General features: G+C 46.1%; 1 protein-coding gene across 2 annotated transcripts in view; it reads left to right on the top strand.

Moving 5' to 3' along the window:
- PROS1 (protein S) overlaps nt 1-15,351 on the top strand; it is a 61,742-nt gene extending 46,391 nt beyond the window's left edge. Inside the window, exons 9-15 of one of the 2 annotated variants that reach the window (XM_075263559.1) lie at nt 3,910-4,028; nt 6,966-7,155; nt 10,002-10,166; nt 10,623-10,791; nt 12,022-12,170; nt 13,874-14,105; nt 14,978-15,351. In XM_075263559.1, coding sequence (XP_075119660.1) covers nt 3,910-4,028; nt 6,966-7,155; nt 10,002-10,166; nt 10,623-10,791; nt 12,022-12,170; nt 13,874-14,105; nt 14,978-15,120 — 1,167 coding nt within the window. In that variant the 3' untranslated portion in view covers nt 15,121-15,351. Of the gene's footprint in view, nt 1-3,909; nt 4,029-6,965; nt 7,156-10,001; nt 10,167-10,622; nt 10,792-12,018; nt 12,171-13,873; nt 14,106-14,977 lie in introns of both variants that reach the window. The other variant, XM_075263558.1, reaches the window with a different exon arrangement.
- Nucleotides 15,352-17,662: the final 2,311 nt, after the last annotated feature.

Raw genomic sequence — 17,662 nt, 5'->3', positions numbered from 1 at the left:
AGTGATGTCCTGGCTCGTCCTCTGGAGTGCATCGCCAGCACTGTGAGCAGAGGCAGTGGCATGAACGGCGGGCGACGTTTGTCCTGCCGTTGCTGCCTGCCACTGATTCCATTGCTTGGATTCCAAATGACGGTGCATTGAAGTGGTGGACAGGTTGCTCTTCTCAGGGCCCCTACTCGATTTCGAGAGGCAAATTGTGTAGACGACACTATATCTGTCCTCGGCGCATTCCTTGAAAAAACTCTACACCTTCAAGAAACATGCCCTCGATGGGGGAGTTTTTCTGGGCTGGGTACAAAAGGGAACATCTTCGGACATTCCGGGTCTGGCCTGGCTTCGGCAAAGCAGCTGACCTCTGCCTCTGGACATGTCTCTGCCTCTAGCTACCCTTTTTGGTGCTGCACCTGCCTCAACATCCACACTACTTTCCCAGCTTGACATCTGCCTTGTCCAGGTGGGGTCGGTGTCCTCGTCGTCCACCACCTCCTCTTCCAACTCCTGTCTCGCCTCCTCCTCCTGCACAATGCGCATGTCAACTGGCTGCCCTGACAGCAACTGCGTCTCATCGTCGTCGATGAGGGTGGGTTGCTGGTCATCCGCCACCAAATCGACCGGAGATGGAATGGAGGAGACTCTAGTGTTTGAGCATCTGGACACAGATACTCGTCTGTTAGGTCCGTGGAATCGCGAAATGGAGGGGCAGGTTGCGGTACAGTCAAAGGAAGGGAGAACAGCTCTGGGGAGCAGGGACAGTTGGGGTTATTGTTCTGAGAAGATTGGGAATTTTGGGTGGAAGGAGGACAAGACTGTTGGGTAAGAGGAGGTAGAGGCTGACTGGCTGGTGGACAATGTGCTTTAAGCGTTATCCGACAGCCATTGCAAGACCTGTTCCTGGTTCTCGGGCCTACTAATCTTTGTACCATTCAGCCTAGTTAATGTGGAACTTTTGTGCAAAGCGCAGAACTTAGGGCCCGCCTGATGTTAAGGGACACACGCTGGTACAAGGCTCAACTCACCCTAAGTGCCAAAAACACTGCTGGTGCAAGGCTCTACTCATGCCAAGGGCCTCAATCTCTGCTGGTAGCTCAGCTTAAGGTCATGTAACTTTGTTTGGAAGGGCTCATGTTAAGGGCTAGAAAAGTGAATTTTGGAAGGTCTTACCACATCACACACACACACACACACACACACTCAAAATGACAGTTAAGGGTGAGGGCTTTTGGAATTCCCATTGCCTATTCCATTTGTGGTTGTCATGGGGAACGTGATTTAAAGGGGTGGTTGTTACTGTTTGTTGAGCTTAAATTGGGGTTTGTGTCCATCCATTTGGGGAGTAAAGAAGGTTTCCAGGTATTTTCCCACTTTGATAGAGGTTTTTTTGAATGTGGAAAGTGTGTAGTTGTTAGGCAGTGATGTTGGGGTAATAGAGGGTCTTTGGTGTGTTAGATGCCCCCAGGCATGCTTCCCCTGCTGTCCCAGTGTCATTCCAGAGGTGTTGGCATCATTTCCTGGGGTGTCATAGTGGACTTGGTGACCCTCCAGACACGGATTTGGGTTTCCCCCTTAACGAGTATCTGTTCCCCATAGACTATAATGGGGTTCGAAACCCGTTCGAACACACGAACATTGAGCGGCTGTTCGAATCGAATTTCGAACCTCGAACATTTTAGTGTTCGCTCATCTCTAATATCATCCCCTGCATTTATTCTTCTTCCATGTGCCGAGAGCAATAACATAGATGTGTTTCTTGCACCTGGACGCGGCCGCTGCTCCTGCTGCTTACATTCACAAGCACAACTATGGACTTTTATGTGAAATCTAACAACTAGAGAGGTGTGAGCCACAGATGAAATATATCGCCTCCGTGTGCAGGAGCTAAATAGCTCTCAATACAAAGATTTTCACATACAACTTAAGGGTAACTTTGTGTCAATTGAATTTGTCTCCCAGAGTCTGCTTCTTATTGTTTTTAAAGGGAGGCAGCGGTGTACATTGAGAAAGAAGCGTCCTGCATGATCTTGCCATGGATTCTGCAGCACTAGGCTCAGTCTGATGATCCCCATTATATCTGGGGCGAATCAGGAGTTAAGCACAGGAGAAAGGATCTTCTGTAGGGCCATGGCTGCCCATAAAGTGTACTGGTTTCACTAGAATTACAAGCCGGATCGTGCCACTCCTTTATTTCTGCCCGGGACATCAGGGGTCCGGCGACAGCCACTACCGCTGCGTTTTTTCTCTTTTCTTAATAGTCCGTTACCTGCTGGAGTAACTCCAGACAGTAACGGGCCTTATTTACTTACTGATACTGGCCGGGCTGGGATCGGTAAGTGACACCGCAGGCTCAACAAACACTAGCATTATACTCGGGGGTCTTTTCAGACCCTCGAGTATAATAATCGGAGGCTCGGGGGAGGTAAGAGAACATAAAAAACAGTGTTACTTACCTCTCTGGGCTACAGGCAGGCTTCAGGCCTACTTCTGTGACATCCCTGATGTAACATAACCGGGGCCTGTGTCCCGGACGTCATTGAAGATGGCTGACACTACTGAGGAGTGCGGCGGAGCCAGGGATAGGTAAGTAACTGTGTTTTTATGTTGGTATACCCCCCTCAGTCTCCGATTATTATAGTCTGGGGTCTTTCCAGATAATAATTGTTCATGGGTGTCCACAGTGGGGCATAATACTGTGTGTAGGAGCCACTATGGGGTATAATACTGTGTGCAGGGGCCACTATGGGGGATAATACTGTGTGTACGAGCCACTATGTGGTATAATACTGTGTGCAGGGGCCACTATGGGGCATTATATAGAGCGTAGGAATTAAGGGGTGGGGGGTTGGTCGGATTCTTAGGCGTGTGTCGGTCAGGAAGAGAGTGCCCATGTTAAAAATTCACCACGTGGCCCCGCCATTCCTAGTTACGCCACTGGGTCTAGCACTTCACCTCCTTCTGTGTTTAGTTTGGTTCTATACGTTAAATAAAGTTGTGGTCATTTTGACACCCAAAATAAAGTGTTTTGTGCCTTTATTCCAAAGTCAATGTTTACTGTGGTTTGGGTGGTTTTTAGGAGTGAGAGTCCATCCCATATCCCAAAGTGAAGAGGTTTTCCAGGACTTGATAAAGAAGACCTTTCATGTCCTATGACATTGGCGGTATTATATACCTCTAGAAAGCTGGCAGTGCACTGTATTCGACACACTGTCAGCTTTGCCGATATGAGTCCCAGTGCCAGATAATTAGGTTTAGTACTGATATCCCTCCTCTGACAGAAGGGTGGGCCCTTGCAGCCTAGTATCATCACTGGATTGTGTGGAACTCTTCCATATTGTTGTACTGTCAGAGGAAGACGTTCCTCACCACACAGTGATGATGCTAGGCTGTAAGGCTAGCCTTTCTGACAGAGGAGGGATATCGGTACCAAACCTAACTCTCTGGCACCAGGGCACACACCGGCAAAGCTGACAGTGAGCTGATTTCAAATACTTTAATAATGAATTCTATCAAATTCTAAGAATAATTTCACACTGCACATAAAGTTGTTATCTCAACTTGTCTAGGAGATTATCCTTTAAATAATTGGTAGTCTATCTTTTTAGATTATTATGACCAAGTCCATCAAAACCTCATCCCTCATTGAACTAAAGGGGGCTATGATGTTTAGTAAAGCGGCAGAGTTCAGTTTACAGTATACAGCATCCAAAACACCACCATCCAGTTATGTACTGTATATTACTGCAGCTCAGCCCTATTCATCCCTATTCCAGCTCCTATCTTATCACACATTGATGTCAGAATACCTGTAAAAGTCGTAAGGTCCATGATCGCAATCCTCCGAGACTGCCAATAGTAGATCAGCAATTATATTTATATATCTATTCCGCTTAATATTTGCTGTTTTCTTTGCTTTAGAGTATCCCGGTTTGTGTTCCTCTAAATCTGGAGACGAATTATGAGCTTCTGTACCTGGCCGAACAATTCACTGGGATCCCTGTAGTCTACCTGAGGTTCAAGCTACCAGATGTCACTAGGTAAGTAGAAGCTCATTTCTAGAGATGAGCGAACACTAAAATGTTCGAGGTTCGAAATTCAATTCGAACAGCCGCTCACTGTTCGAGTGTTCGAATGGGTTTCGAACCCCATTATAGTCTATGGGGAACATAAACTCGTTAAGGGGGAAACCCAAATTCGTGTCTGGAGGGTCACCAAGTCCACTATGACACCCCAGGAAATGATACCAACACCCTGGAATGACACTGGGACAGCAGGGGAAGCATGTCTGGGGGCATAAAAGTCACTTTATTTCATGGAAATCCCTGTCAGTTTGCGATTTTCGCAAGCTAACTTTTCCCCATAGAAATGCATTGGCCAGTGCTGATTGGCCAGAGTACGGAACTCGACCAATCAGCGCTGGCTCTGCTGGAGGAGGCGGAGTCTAAGATCGCTCCACACCAGTCTCCATTCAGGTCCGACCTTAGACTCCGCCTCCTCCAGCAGAGCCAGCGCTGATTGGCCGAATTCCGTACTCTGGCCAATCAGCGCTGGCCAATGCATTCTATTAGCCCGATGAAGTAGAGCTGAATGTGTGTGCTAAGCACACACATTCAGCACTGCTTCATCACGCCAATACAATGCATTAGCCAGTGCTGATTGGCCAGAGTACGGAACTCGACCAATCAGCGCTGGCTCTGCTGGAGGAGGCGGAGTCTAAGATCGCTCCACACCAGTCTCCATTCAGGTCCGACCTTAGACTCCGCCTCCTCCAGCAGAGCCAGCGCTGATTGGCCGAATTCCGTACTCTGGCCAATCAGCGCTGGCCAATGCATTCTATTAGCCCGATGAAGTAGAGCTGAATGTGTGTGCTAAGCACACACACATTCAGCACTGCTTCATCACGCCAATACAATGCATTAGCCAGTGCTGATTGGCCAGAGTACGGAACTCGACCAATCAGCGCTGGCTCTGCTGGAGGAGGCGGAGTCTAAGATCGCTCCACACCAGTCTCCATTCAGGTCCGACCTTAGACTCCGCCTCCTCCAGCAGAGCCAGCGCTGATTGGCCGAATTCAGTACTCTGGCCAATCAGCACTGGCTAATGCATTGTATTGGCGTGATGAAGCAGTGCTGAATGTGTGTGCTTAGCACACACATTCAGCTCTACTTCATCGGGCTAATAGAATGCATTGGCCAATCAGCGCTGGCCAATGCATTCTATTAGCGTGAACTGAGTTTGCACAGGGGTTCTAGTGCACCCTCGGCTCTGCTACATCAGATTGCTACATCTGATGTAGCAGTGCCGAGTGTGCATCAGATGTGTAGTTGAGCAAAACTGACTCAGCACTGCTAAGTCTCTGCATTCGCATAGGAATGCATTGGCCAGCCTTCGGCCAATCAGCGCTGGCTCTGCCGGAGGAGGAGGAGTCTAAGGTCGGACCTGAATGGAGACTGGTGTGGAGCGATCTTAGACTCCGCCTCCTCCAGCAGAGCCAGCGCTGATTGGTCGAGTTCCGTACTCTGGCCAATCAGCGCTGGCCAATGCATTCTATTAGCCCGATGAAGTAGAGCTGAATGTGTGTGCTTAGCACACACATTCAGCTCTACTTCATCAGGCTAATAGAATACATTGGCCAATCAGCGCTGGCCAATGCATTCTATTAGCTTGATGAAGCAGAGTGTGCACAAGGGTTCAAGCGCACCCTCGGCTCTGATGTAGCAGAGCTGAGGGTGCACAAGGGTTCAAGTGCACCCTCGGCTCTCCTACATCAGAGCCGAGGGTGCGCTTGAACCCTTGTGCAGCCTCGGCTCTGCTACATCAGAGCCGAGGGTGCGCTTGAACCCTTGTGCACACTCTGCTTCATCAAGCTAATAGAATGCATTGGCCAGCGCTGATTGGCCAGAGTACGGAATTCGGCCAATCAGCGCTGGCCAATGCATCCCTATGGGAAAAAGTTTATCTCACAAAAATCACAATTACACACCCGATAGAGCCCCAAAAAGTTATTTTTAATAACATTCCCCCCTAAATAAAGGTTATCCCTAGCTATCCCTGCCTGTACAGCTATCCCTGTCTCATAGTCACAAAGTTCACATTCTCATATGACCCGGATTTGAAATCCACTATTCGTCTAAAATGGAGGTCACCTGATTTCGGCAGCCAATGACTTTTTCCAATTTTTTTCAATGCCCCCAGTGTCGTAGTTCCTGTCCCACCTCCCCTGCGCTGTTATTGGTGCAAAAAAGGCGCCAGGGAAGGTGGGAGGGGAATCGAATTTTGGCGCACTTTACCACGCGGTGTTCGATTCGATTCGAACATGGCGAACACCCTGATATCCGATCGAACATGTGTTCGATAGAACACTGTTCGCTCATCTCTACTCATTTCTTTACAGCAAGTATATTATCCATGGCCAAGACATCTGCTCCTCCATGGACATCGGAAGAGACTAGACCAAGGGTCAGGAACCCCTAATCCCTGACATTGGTGGCTGGACCTATTGGCAAAACTTTATCCAACAGTTGGACCCCCAGCGATCTCCGACTTATCCCACTACTATAATACAAAGGTTTCCAAGACTACAATTCCCATCATACCTTGATAACCTTTGGTTTTTAGGGCATCCTTTACTGTAATTTTGCAAAAAGTTACAAATTTGAGATGACTACATACTGTATATATTATTATATGTCATTGGAAAACCATTTTGCAATGACTTTCCATTGGTTTTTGCCGTCTTCTGTGATAAGATATCACCCTGCAGCAATTTAACCAACTACACAAGTTTGGGTAGACTCTGCTATATACATCTGTATATACAGTATATTGCAAACAAGTAGCGTATCGCCGTTCTTTGAGATAGTTTACTGCCCATACAGTATGCTGAGCTACACTCGGAATTAGTCTCTTAGGGGCTGTCGTAACATTTTCTCCACTTTCCAAGGCTGTCATTGTGGAATTCATTTTCCAAATAGGTTTTCAGCGGAGTTTGACTTCCGTACATACGATGGAGAGGGGGTGATTCTGTATGCCGAGTCTGCTGACAGCACCTCATGGTTTCTGCTGGCGCTGAGAGACGGGAAGATTGAAATTCAGTTCAAGAATGACTTATGGACAAAAGTTACGACCGGTGGGAAAGCGATCAATAACGGAGAGTGGCATATCGTAAGATGGATCTTCAATTATATTTATTGGCTACTTTTATTTTATTTTTTTTATGTTTGGGCTCACATTAGTTTCCTCAACAAAGTTGTCCCAGTATTTTGGGTACCTTAGGGTAAGTTCACACAGAGTAAAATGGAGTGTATTTTGGAGTGTAATTTTTACACGTGTAAAAAATTTACACGTGTATTTTGGAGTGTTTTTTTTACACGTGGCGTTTCAGTAGCGTTTACGGAGCGTTTTTTGGAGCGTTTACTGAAGTGTTTTTTTACACGTGTAACGCTTCAGTAAACACTCCAAAAAACGCTCCGTAAATGCTACTGAAACGCCACATTTAAAAAAACACTCCAAAATACACGTGTAAATTTTTTACACGTGTAAAAATTACACTCCAAAATACACTCCATTTTACTCCGTGTGAACTTACCCTTAGGCTGTATTCACACTGAGTAACGCTGGCGTTTTTTGTGCTTATTTTTGCACATAGCGCCGCGTTAATGCCGCGTAGCACTGCGTTAACGCCACGTATATGCCGCGTTAACGCCGCGCTATTTTGCGGTGGCGTTGACACGGCGTTAACGCGGCGCTATGTGCAAAAATAAGCACAAAAAACGCCAGCGTTACTCAGTGTGAATACAGCCTTAGGGAGCATTCACACGGCGTAACGTGCTGCGAGATTTGGCACGTGTACGCCGCGTGACCCTTTGCGTGCCGTACACGCTCCCATTCATTTCAATGGGAGCGGGGAGCGTATGCGCCGCGCTAGTTTGCGGCCGTGAATAAATGCACGGCCGCAAACTAGCGTGGCGCATACGCTCCCCGCTCCCATTGAAATGAATGGGAGCGTGTACGGCACGCAAAGGGTCACGCGGCGTACACGTGCCAAATCTCGCGGCACGTTACGCCGTGTGAATGCTCCCTTAGTCTGTTATTGGCCATAAGAGCCATTAGTAGCTAGCTTTGTTCCGTCAGCTCTGAAAAAGGCTGACATCAGAAAATAAAATAGATGTTCTTAAAAAAGAAACTGTACCTTTATCCGCACATGGCAATTCTACTTGTCAGTGTGTGATCCCTTTAAACAGGCCTTGAAACATGACTTGGATATAAGGCTACACATTCAGACGACGGAGGTGCAAGATGATTGTGGTAAAAGGTCCATTTTTCATGGCCTACTTGCACCCGACAGGCTCCCGTTTTCACGGATCCCCCATAACTTATCCATGAAAATGGACCTATATTTTGACAGTTTGTGACAACAGGCCCTCAAAATAAGTTATCGTTATTATTATTATTATTGTTTAATTATATAGCACCATTAATTCCATGGTGCTTTACATTTGGGGGTTACATACATTACACAAAATATACAGGTAGATATAATACTAACAGTGACCGACTGGCACAATGGGGTAGAGGGCCCTGCCCGCGAGGGCTTACAATCTATGGGGGAAGGGGGGTAGAGACAGAAGGAGAGGGGGGGGAGACTGTACAGATGGTGGTGTGGTGATGGTGTTAATGGAGGTTGTAGGCCTTCCTGAATATGTGAGTCTTCAGGGCCTTCTTGAATCCTGTGATTGTGGGGGTCAGTCTTATGTGTCTTGGTAAGGAGTTCCAGAGTATGGGGGATGCACAAGAGAAATCTTGGAGGCGGTTTTGTGAGAAGCGGATGAGGGCAGAGCGGAGTAGGAGGTCATTGGAGGATCTGAGGTTACGTGTGGGCAGGTAGCGGGAGATTAGGTCAGAGATATATGGAAGGGCCAGGTTGTGGATGGCTTTGTATGTTAACGTTAGTAGCTTGAACTCAAGTTATGTGAATAGCCCCATTCACTGACATTGAATTTAATGCTGCTGTGTGACATCGGTTAAAAAAACAAAGTCACACGGCCATTATTTTCCATTTGTGAATGTAGCCTAAGCCAAAGCAGACCATAGCCTGTAGGCATCTTTTTTGGGATGAATGTCCTTCATTAGTTCAGAACAGAGAGTTGGTTTGGCTAGGTGAAAGGTCTTTGTGGAGATCTGGAGGAGGTACTGTTTCTTCTTAGGGAGCGTGCCAAGAAGAAATTTAGAGTCTTATAAGCCATTCAATGTACCTCAAGGGAAAGGGTAGCATTTCATGGCTTATAAGACTCCTTAATGGTGTCATCTTATCACCAGAACAACCAAGCATTCAACCCATTCCAGCAGACATATTAGGGTCACCTGAATCAAAAAAGTGTTTTCCCCTTTGGCACCTCCGTTGCCAATACATGGCTGTTTTCTTCAATAGGTAAATGAGCAACAGGGGCATTGTCATTGCTCCAAAGTTGTAAGCGGCAACACCCTCTTTGCTCCAAAGAGCTCATTTGCATATTAACAAAAACAGTTAGATTCAGGTGACCCTAACCATAGGTCCGTGGCAGAAGATCCGTGCTCTAGGGCCCATTCACACAGAGTAAAATCACAGCCGCAAAATAACGCGGCGTTTACAATCCACGCTCCCATTGAAATCAATGGGAGCATATACGGCCCGCAAAATCTCACATGGCGTATACGTGCTAGGTTACGCGGCACGATACTCCGTGTGAATGGGCCCTAAGATCGTGGGGGTGAGACACAGGCCAGAGATATTGGTAGAAGAACCTTTTATTGGAATAAGTAGATGACACAACGCGTTTCGGGCTATAGATAAGCCCTTTTTCAAGTGCAGCATCACACGAACACATCTTGGCCTTTCTATAGATCTGCGGGGCTGGGTTGATAAACTATATTCTGATGACAGACTCCCTTTAAACCATCTTTCTTTACCTAACTTCTTGTTCTTCCATTCTGAACCTGACAACTAAAAGCTATTAACTGTTTCCTTCTAGGTGTCCGTGGAGGAATTGGAAAACAGCATCAGTGTTAAGATAGCAAAAGAAGCTGTTATGAATATCAACAACCCCAAATATCTCTTTAAACCTGTAAATGGTATTCTGGAAACCAAGGTCTACATTGCAGGATTACCACGGAAAGTAGAAAATCTCATTAAACCGGTAATTTTAAGGAATGTCTACTCCCTAATCCTCTTATATATAAATTACTTCATTGACTGAAATATGGCAATCACCCAGAAGCCACAGTAGCCTATAAACAGCCAAATAATCACCCAACTGGGATCACGCCACTAAGCCCGTCTTGTATTTACGCCGTTGTTTGTACTATAAACAGAATTTTGTCATCCCATAGTCTGATCTCGCTGTAAGCCCACTCAATATACATACAAACAGTAAAAGAGGGGGCATATATAGTGGAGTAGCCATGACTGCAGGTTCAGACTACACAGACTAGCTTACCATGGAGACTGTTAGATCTTCATGTGAATGGTAGAAACAGATGAGTAATGTTAAATGCAAGGAAGAAGGAACGAAGAATTGGGAAATACAAAAGAAACATGTTCATAGACACCTATACCGATAGAGCCATAACTTGGTGTCATCCTATTATTGCAGATTAACCCACGATTAGATGGATGCATCCGTGGATGGAATTTGATGAATCAAGGAGCCCTGGGGGTAAAAGAAGTTATTCAAGAAAAACAAAGCAAACACTGCCTGGTTTCAGTGGAGGAAGGTTCCTATTACCCTGGTGGGGGAGTAGCCCAGATTTATGTCAATTACAGTAAGTTATTCTATGTCATTCTGTGCCTGTGGATTAAATAGACACGTTGGAGACTTTGCATAAATCAATATAACAGGTGACTATAACACATTTTGTATATCTTATCAGAGAGAAATGCCTCTTTTTCTGTTATCAGGCTGTTTTCCTGCTCCTCCTTCCTCTAATAAAACAATTTTCACTCTGGTTATTCCTGATATGTCCATCTCGGAGCATATTACAGGTCACTTGACTCAGATTGCACATATCTATAAAAATCTATGGAGAGGGGAGGGGAGAAGCGAGTAGTGTGTGCAGGAGTTAAGTAAAAAACAGGCTTAGGGAGCATTCACACGGTGTTACATGCCGCGAGATTTGGCACGTGTACGCCGCGTGACCCTTTGCGTGCCGTACACGCTCCCATTGATTTCAATGGGAGCGGGCAGCGTATGCGCCGCGCTAGTTTGCGGCCGTGTATTTATTCACGGCCGCAAACTAGCGCGGCGCATACGCTCCCCGCTCCCATTGAAATGAATGGGAGCGTGTACGGCACGCAAAGGGTCACGCGGCATCTACGTGCCAAATCTCGCGGCACGTAACACTGTGTGAATGCTCCCTTAGGGCTCGTTCACACGGTGTAACGTCCCACGAGATTTGGCACGTGTACGCCGCGTGACCCTTTGCGTGCCGTACACGCTCTTATTCATTTCAATGGGAGCGGGGATCGTATGCGCCACGCTAGTTTGCGGCCATGCATTTATTCACGGCCTCAAACTAGCGCGGCGCATACGATCCCCACTCCCATTGAACTCAATGGGAGCATGTACGGCACGCAAAGGGTCACGCGGCGTACACGTGCCAAATCTCGCGGGACGTTACACCGTGTGAACGAGCCCTTAGTCTTATGCTGGAGCTAAATAGGATCTTTCTGTCAAAACCAAAGTATTTTACAGTACAGTCAGTACTTCCCTATATATGTACTGCACATTCCAAGAGCCAGATAGAAAGCAGATTCTCTAGTACTTACTGAGTGCAGTATATGGCAGCAAGTTTACACCCACCAGTGTATGGAAAACTATAAACTCCAGATATAGCATGCAGAAGGAAAACTGCTAAAACGTGTTGAATATAAGTTAGTGACCAGCTTATCCTGAAAAGTCATATGCAACAACAGGTATGCTTTACGTTAAACCCTATGGAGTTTGCGATTGTCTAATAATAATCTATTTGATCTCTCCTGTTTCCCTATAGCAGATGAGACTTCAGCAGATGGAGACTGGGCAGTAAATGTTACTCTAAACACTCGATCATCTACAAGTACCGGGGTGATGTTCGCCCTGGTTAAAGAAGAATCCGTCCCTCTTGCAATAGCTATTGAAGATCAGTCACTGGATATTGTGCAAGTAAGTTCATGCAATAGGTTAATATATACCCAAAAACTGTCCGAAAAGTGGGCTGGAGAAAATCTACCTTTCTATTCGTGTAGCCAAGATGTTGAAAGACAGAGTACAGTCAGACTCTCTTCACGCTACTGTTATTAATGTCCATTGCTCTCATCCATCGACGATAGTAGAGTGACTGATGAAGGCGGCGCCTCCTCCATCTGGTGTCCATCTGCCTTCAGTAGATAGAAGATTATGTCCATCTTGTTTTTTACTGTCGATTCAAAAGGAGCAGACACATACGTAGGGCATTGTTCAAGGATGACTGAGGCACCATTTTGGGGTGGATTGCTAGCCCCAGGAGTGAGATGCGTTAATATGACAGCCAGGAGCCTGTTGGCTTCCAAGCTTGTTATTAGATACATTCTATTACAGGGTGCACTAGGCAGCTGTAATATAAACATAGGCATTTCTCAATACATTGCAATCCATTAGCATTTCAATGTATTGAGTTAGAGATCAGGCCACTAGGGAATCTAAAAATAAAACACCAGGTCTACAAAGTTAATATTTTTCCCATACAGTGTGAATGTTGTAGTGGGAAATAAGGCCGGGTTCACACGGAGTTACGTGCCGCGAGATTTGGCACGTGTACGCCGCGTGACCCTTTGCGTGCCGTACACGCTCCCATTCATTTCAATGGGAGCGGGGAGCGTATGCGCCGCGCTAGTTTGCGGCCGTGAATAAATGCACGGCCGCAAACTAGCGCGGCGCATACGCTCCCCACTCCCATTGAACTCAATGGGAGCGTGTACGGCACGCAAAGGGTCACGCGGCGTCTACGTACCAAATCTCGCGGCACGTAACTCCGTGTGAACCCGGCCTTACATAGAAATATAAGAAAGTAATGGGTGTCACAAACTTTTGGGGAAACCTAAAGTAGTTCTGTTTTGATAGTGTTTCTCTTCTGGAGAGTAAGGTTGCAATATTCTGTTGGAACCTATGTACCTGATATTGATGGCACGTTCTAATAAGGGACAGTCAATATAATAATCCTGAATCCAGGGGCGTAACTACCGGGGTAGCAGCGGTAGCGGGTGCCACAGGGCCCGGGACATTAGGGGCCCGGCAACAGCCACTACCGCTGCATTTTTTTTTTCTTAATAGGCTTACTCCAGCTGGTAACGGGCCCTATTTACTTACCAATCCTGGCAGGAGCTGGGATCGGTAAGTGACGCCGTGGGCCCCACAAGCACTATTATTATACTTGGGGGTCTTTTCAGACTGCTATGGGGCATATTGCTGTGTGCAGGGGCCGCTATGGGGCATATTGCTGTGTGCAGGGGCCGCTATGGGGCATATTGCTGTGTGCAGGGGCCGCTATGGGGCATAAAGTTGTGTGCAGGGGCCGCTATGGGGCATAATGCTGTGTGCAGGGGCTGCTATGGGGCATAATGCTGTGTGCAGGGGCCACAGTAGAGCACGCAGGAATGTGGGAGGGGGATCCGTTGGTTGAGGTCTTCGGCGTCGTTCGGGGGGGGGGGGGCATGGCAAAAGTTCGCCACGATGCCCCGCCATTCCTAATTACGCCACTGCCCGAATCCCTTTAGTTGGCCACTGACACAGATCCTGGGGTACAACTGGCAGGTTCAGGCAGTATTATATGTCTGTTTAATATCTGAAATATTCATATTGTTCACAAACTGTGCGTCTTTTCCCTGTAGGATATTATAGTCAGCATTCAGAGCGTTACAGTGGCGCGGGTCACCACTAAGAGAATATGTACCAACAAGAATCTGTCCATAACGTTCACAGCCACAAAGTCAGCTGTGGAAATAACAACCGATTCCTTTACTGCAATCAATTACATAGACGACAAGGAAATGAAGAGACAGCTCGCCATTTTGGACCAGTCAATGAAAGGCGGCGTGGATACCTACTTAGGGGGCATTCCAGGTATGTCCATTGGCATGCAAATGTAAAGGGATTGTAATAGAATCTTACAGGGATAAAAACATTACTCTTTATAGTTGGTGGGCCCACCAAGTCATCTTTTTTCTTGAAAAGTCAAACACCTTTTGTTGACATGTATGTCCACTTGATAACATACTTATCCCATTGTGATGGCAAGAGCCTGAAAAAATGTTGGTTTAGATAAACATGTAAGAAAGTTCCATTTAAGAGTTTCACTTGTGTATTATGATATAAAATAGGGGTATAGGTAGAGGTAGGCCATTGGACACAACAGGGACGTTTTTGACTAATCTAATGTCCATTAAAAATGGATGTTAACGTCTGTTTTTGATGGTCATTTGTCATCTGTTCTGTTCCATTTTTCCATGTATGGTCAGAGGACCAATGATCTCAACATAGATGTACTGTAGAGATATAACTCTGTCTCCTTGCCGGCACCAGTAGGGGGAATATAGCGGAGATGTTTACTGCATACCATATATACACTGAACTCAATAACAAACCACTATGTGTACACTGCCCCTAGTGGCAGCTACAGGAAGTCAGAATGTTGTCATTTATCTTTATACATTTCAAAGGGATTTGGAGCTCTGTATTATAAAAAGGACAATGTAAAAAAGTTAAAGAAATGTTAAATTCAAAATTTTTCATCTAATAAATGACTTGTTGCTAGAAAATGGACATTTACTTTTAGCCCCCATGCTAAACCTCCAGAGGTTATGTAGGTTTTAGTCAGGGTATAGCCTCAGGATATAGTATAAACGTCTGATAGGTGCAGGTCCAACTTCTCCACCCTTGACCCCCATTCACCAGGTCACATTGGTCAATAACACATTGTCTGTTTTTATCGTCAGATATCCCAGTGACGGCTACTCCAGTCTCGGCCTTCTACGTTGGCTGCATGGACATCACCATTAATGGGAAGCTGGTGGACCTGGATGATGCCCTGTTCAAGCAAAATGACATTCGTTCACATTCCTGTCCTCTGATTTCATAGTCTCAACAAGGACTTGTCATATTTTTGTAGCATCTACTACTGAATTGACCAAACTTACATGACCGACATGAGATGTGCCAGAATAACGTGTGCTATTTTTAATTCTCCGTACTGTATCGTGTGCCGATTCTGCCGAACTTAATTCCTTTGTATTTTCAATTTTATCAATATCACAAGGACAAGCACAAAATTTGTAGCATTCCATTTAAACAACGTTAAACATTTTATAGATTTTTTTGTTTCTTGTTTTTTTTTTTGTCTATTTTGACTATTCTATTGTAGAGAAACCAGCAGAGAAAGGGTTAACCATTGAAGATCTATAGGGGTACAACACTTTCACTGTTCAGTAAATGCTAAAGAGGCTGCAATGGTCATGTGAAGAGCTGATCCAGGATTCGGACCCCCGCTGATCTTCTACGGGTGATTTTTCAAGGTTTGGTCATCAATTCATAAGGATTGGAAAACCATTTTTTTCCGGGGCCCCATGTGGTGTAACCAGTGGCGTTTTACAGCCCCTGCTTAGTGGATAGGATTCAAGCAAATCCCACCCTTAGGCTAAGGCCCCACATTGCAGAAACGCAGCTTTTTTTGTTGCAGATTTTGTTGCGGTTTTTTGAGCCAAAGCCAGGAGTGGATTGAGCAGAAGGCAGAAGTATAAGTACTTTATATATAGCTGCCATTCCTCCTATAGCCATTCTGGGCTTTGGCTCAAAAAAACGCAACAAAATCAGAAAAATACACACAGTGGCGTTTTTGGAAATCGCAGAATGCTAATTATACCTATGTAAACACTGGCGGTTCCTCTATAGGTATAATTGAAGCAGAAAATCTGCAGAGGAAAACTCTGTTGCCTTTCTGTGAAACGCGCTACGGGAAGAAACATGATCGTGGTTTTCCCACAGTGCTTTTTTTCGCCTACTACGTGTGGCCTTAGTGCTAAAGGGAATGTGTCAGCAAAATGGGCCAAGTTCTTATGAGAAACATATTTTTTAAGAATTTTTGATTTTATTTATCCACTTCCGCACCGCCCATAGACTATATACGTCCGGGAAGTGGTTGCCTTATTCTGACAGGACGTGTCGGTATGTCCTGTCAGAACACAGCTATTGCACGAGATTGTGCAACTGCTGAAACTGGGAGCCGGCTGAAACTTCTGCCGGAGCTCCCAGACAGGTGGCAGGGAAGGTTTATTCCCTTCCGTGCCTTCTCAATCACTGTGTATACAGCGCTCAATGAGCAATGTATACAAAGCTATACGCGCCGCCATGATGCGGCTGCCCTCTGTCCCGGCGTGTCTTGCAAGAGCTGTTGGGTCCTACAGGACCCATATCAGCTCTGTATACAGTGTATACAACGTGCAGGAGGCTGTATTCCTCCTTCAACTGGGGCTAAATGTACCAGCCCCAGTTGCAAGCGAAATCAACTTCTCTAAGGCTGTATTCACACAGAGTAACGCCAGGCGTTTTTTGTGTGCTTTTTGCACATAGCGCCGCGTTAACACCGCGCTATTTTGCGATGGCGTTGCCCGGCGTTAACGCGGCGTATACGCTGCGTTAACGCGGCGCTATGTGCAAAAAGCACACAAAAAACGCCTGGCGTTACTCTGTGTGAATACAGCCTAACAAAGAAAACAGTGATCAGATGTCCCCAAAGCTCTCTTATTACCTCATGGGGACACCATCTGAACAGGGGTGAACCATGAGTTTCTGCCGCCTTAGGCAGACATCAGAAAGCCGCCCCCCCCCCGGAGGAGGAGGCGGGTCGGGGCCGAGCGGAAGGGGGCAGGGCTGAGCAGAAGGGGGTGGGGCCGAGCGGAGCGAGCGTCTTTAGCAGGCAGGGAGAGGACCTGCTCTCTGCCTGAGCGTGAGGGGCGGCCGCTGGAGAAGCGCTTCTCCAGCGGCCTCCCTAATCCACCGTTCAGTGACGGTGACCCTAAGCCAGTCCAGGACAGCTTGTCCTGGACTGGCTTAGGTCAGCAAAAATGCCGCCCTCCGCGGGGTCCTGGCATAGCGCTGCCTGAAGCGGTCGCTTCAGGTCGCCTCATGGGAGGTGCCGCGCTGCATCTGAAAAAAAAATATAAAAATTTTTTATAAAAAAGTTAAAAAAAAATGTAAATAAAATAAATTAATAAATAAGTAAAATAATACGTCAATAAAATGCCGTTATTAAAGGTTATAGCCCCACCCCCGACAATACCATACAAAATAAAAATTCCGGAGAGGAAAAACTATTTTATAAAATTTTTCAGTAACACTTTGAAAAAGACGCAAAAATTAGTTGAATGAGACGTATGAGAAAAATGTTACTGCCCTCAAAACCGCATATACAAAATGAACCTAAAATGTGTCTGGTCCTGGACCACAAATTGGCCCAGTACTGAAGTGGTTAATTTTCCATGCCACTATCTACATTCGTTTTGTTTTAAAGGGGCCCTATCAGCAAAATCATGCTGCTAGAGCACCACATATGCGTGCATAGCCTTTAAAAAGGCTATTCGGGCACCATAAATGTTATATTAAACTACCCCCTAGTTTTAAAATAA

This window comes from Leptodactylus fuscus, chromosome 2 (genome assembly GCF_031893055.1).
Source record: "Leptodactylus fuscus isolate aLepFus1 chromosome 2, aLepFus1.hap2, whole genome shotgun sequence".
In the NCBI taxonomy this organism is placed as follows: Eukaryota; Metazoa; Chordata; class Amphibia; order Anura; family Leptodactylidae; genus Leptodactylus; species Leptodactylus fuscus.
Note: the sequence above shows the minus strand (reverse complement) of the source record. Positions and strands in the feature narration are given on the sequence as shown.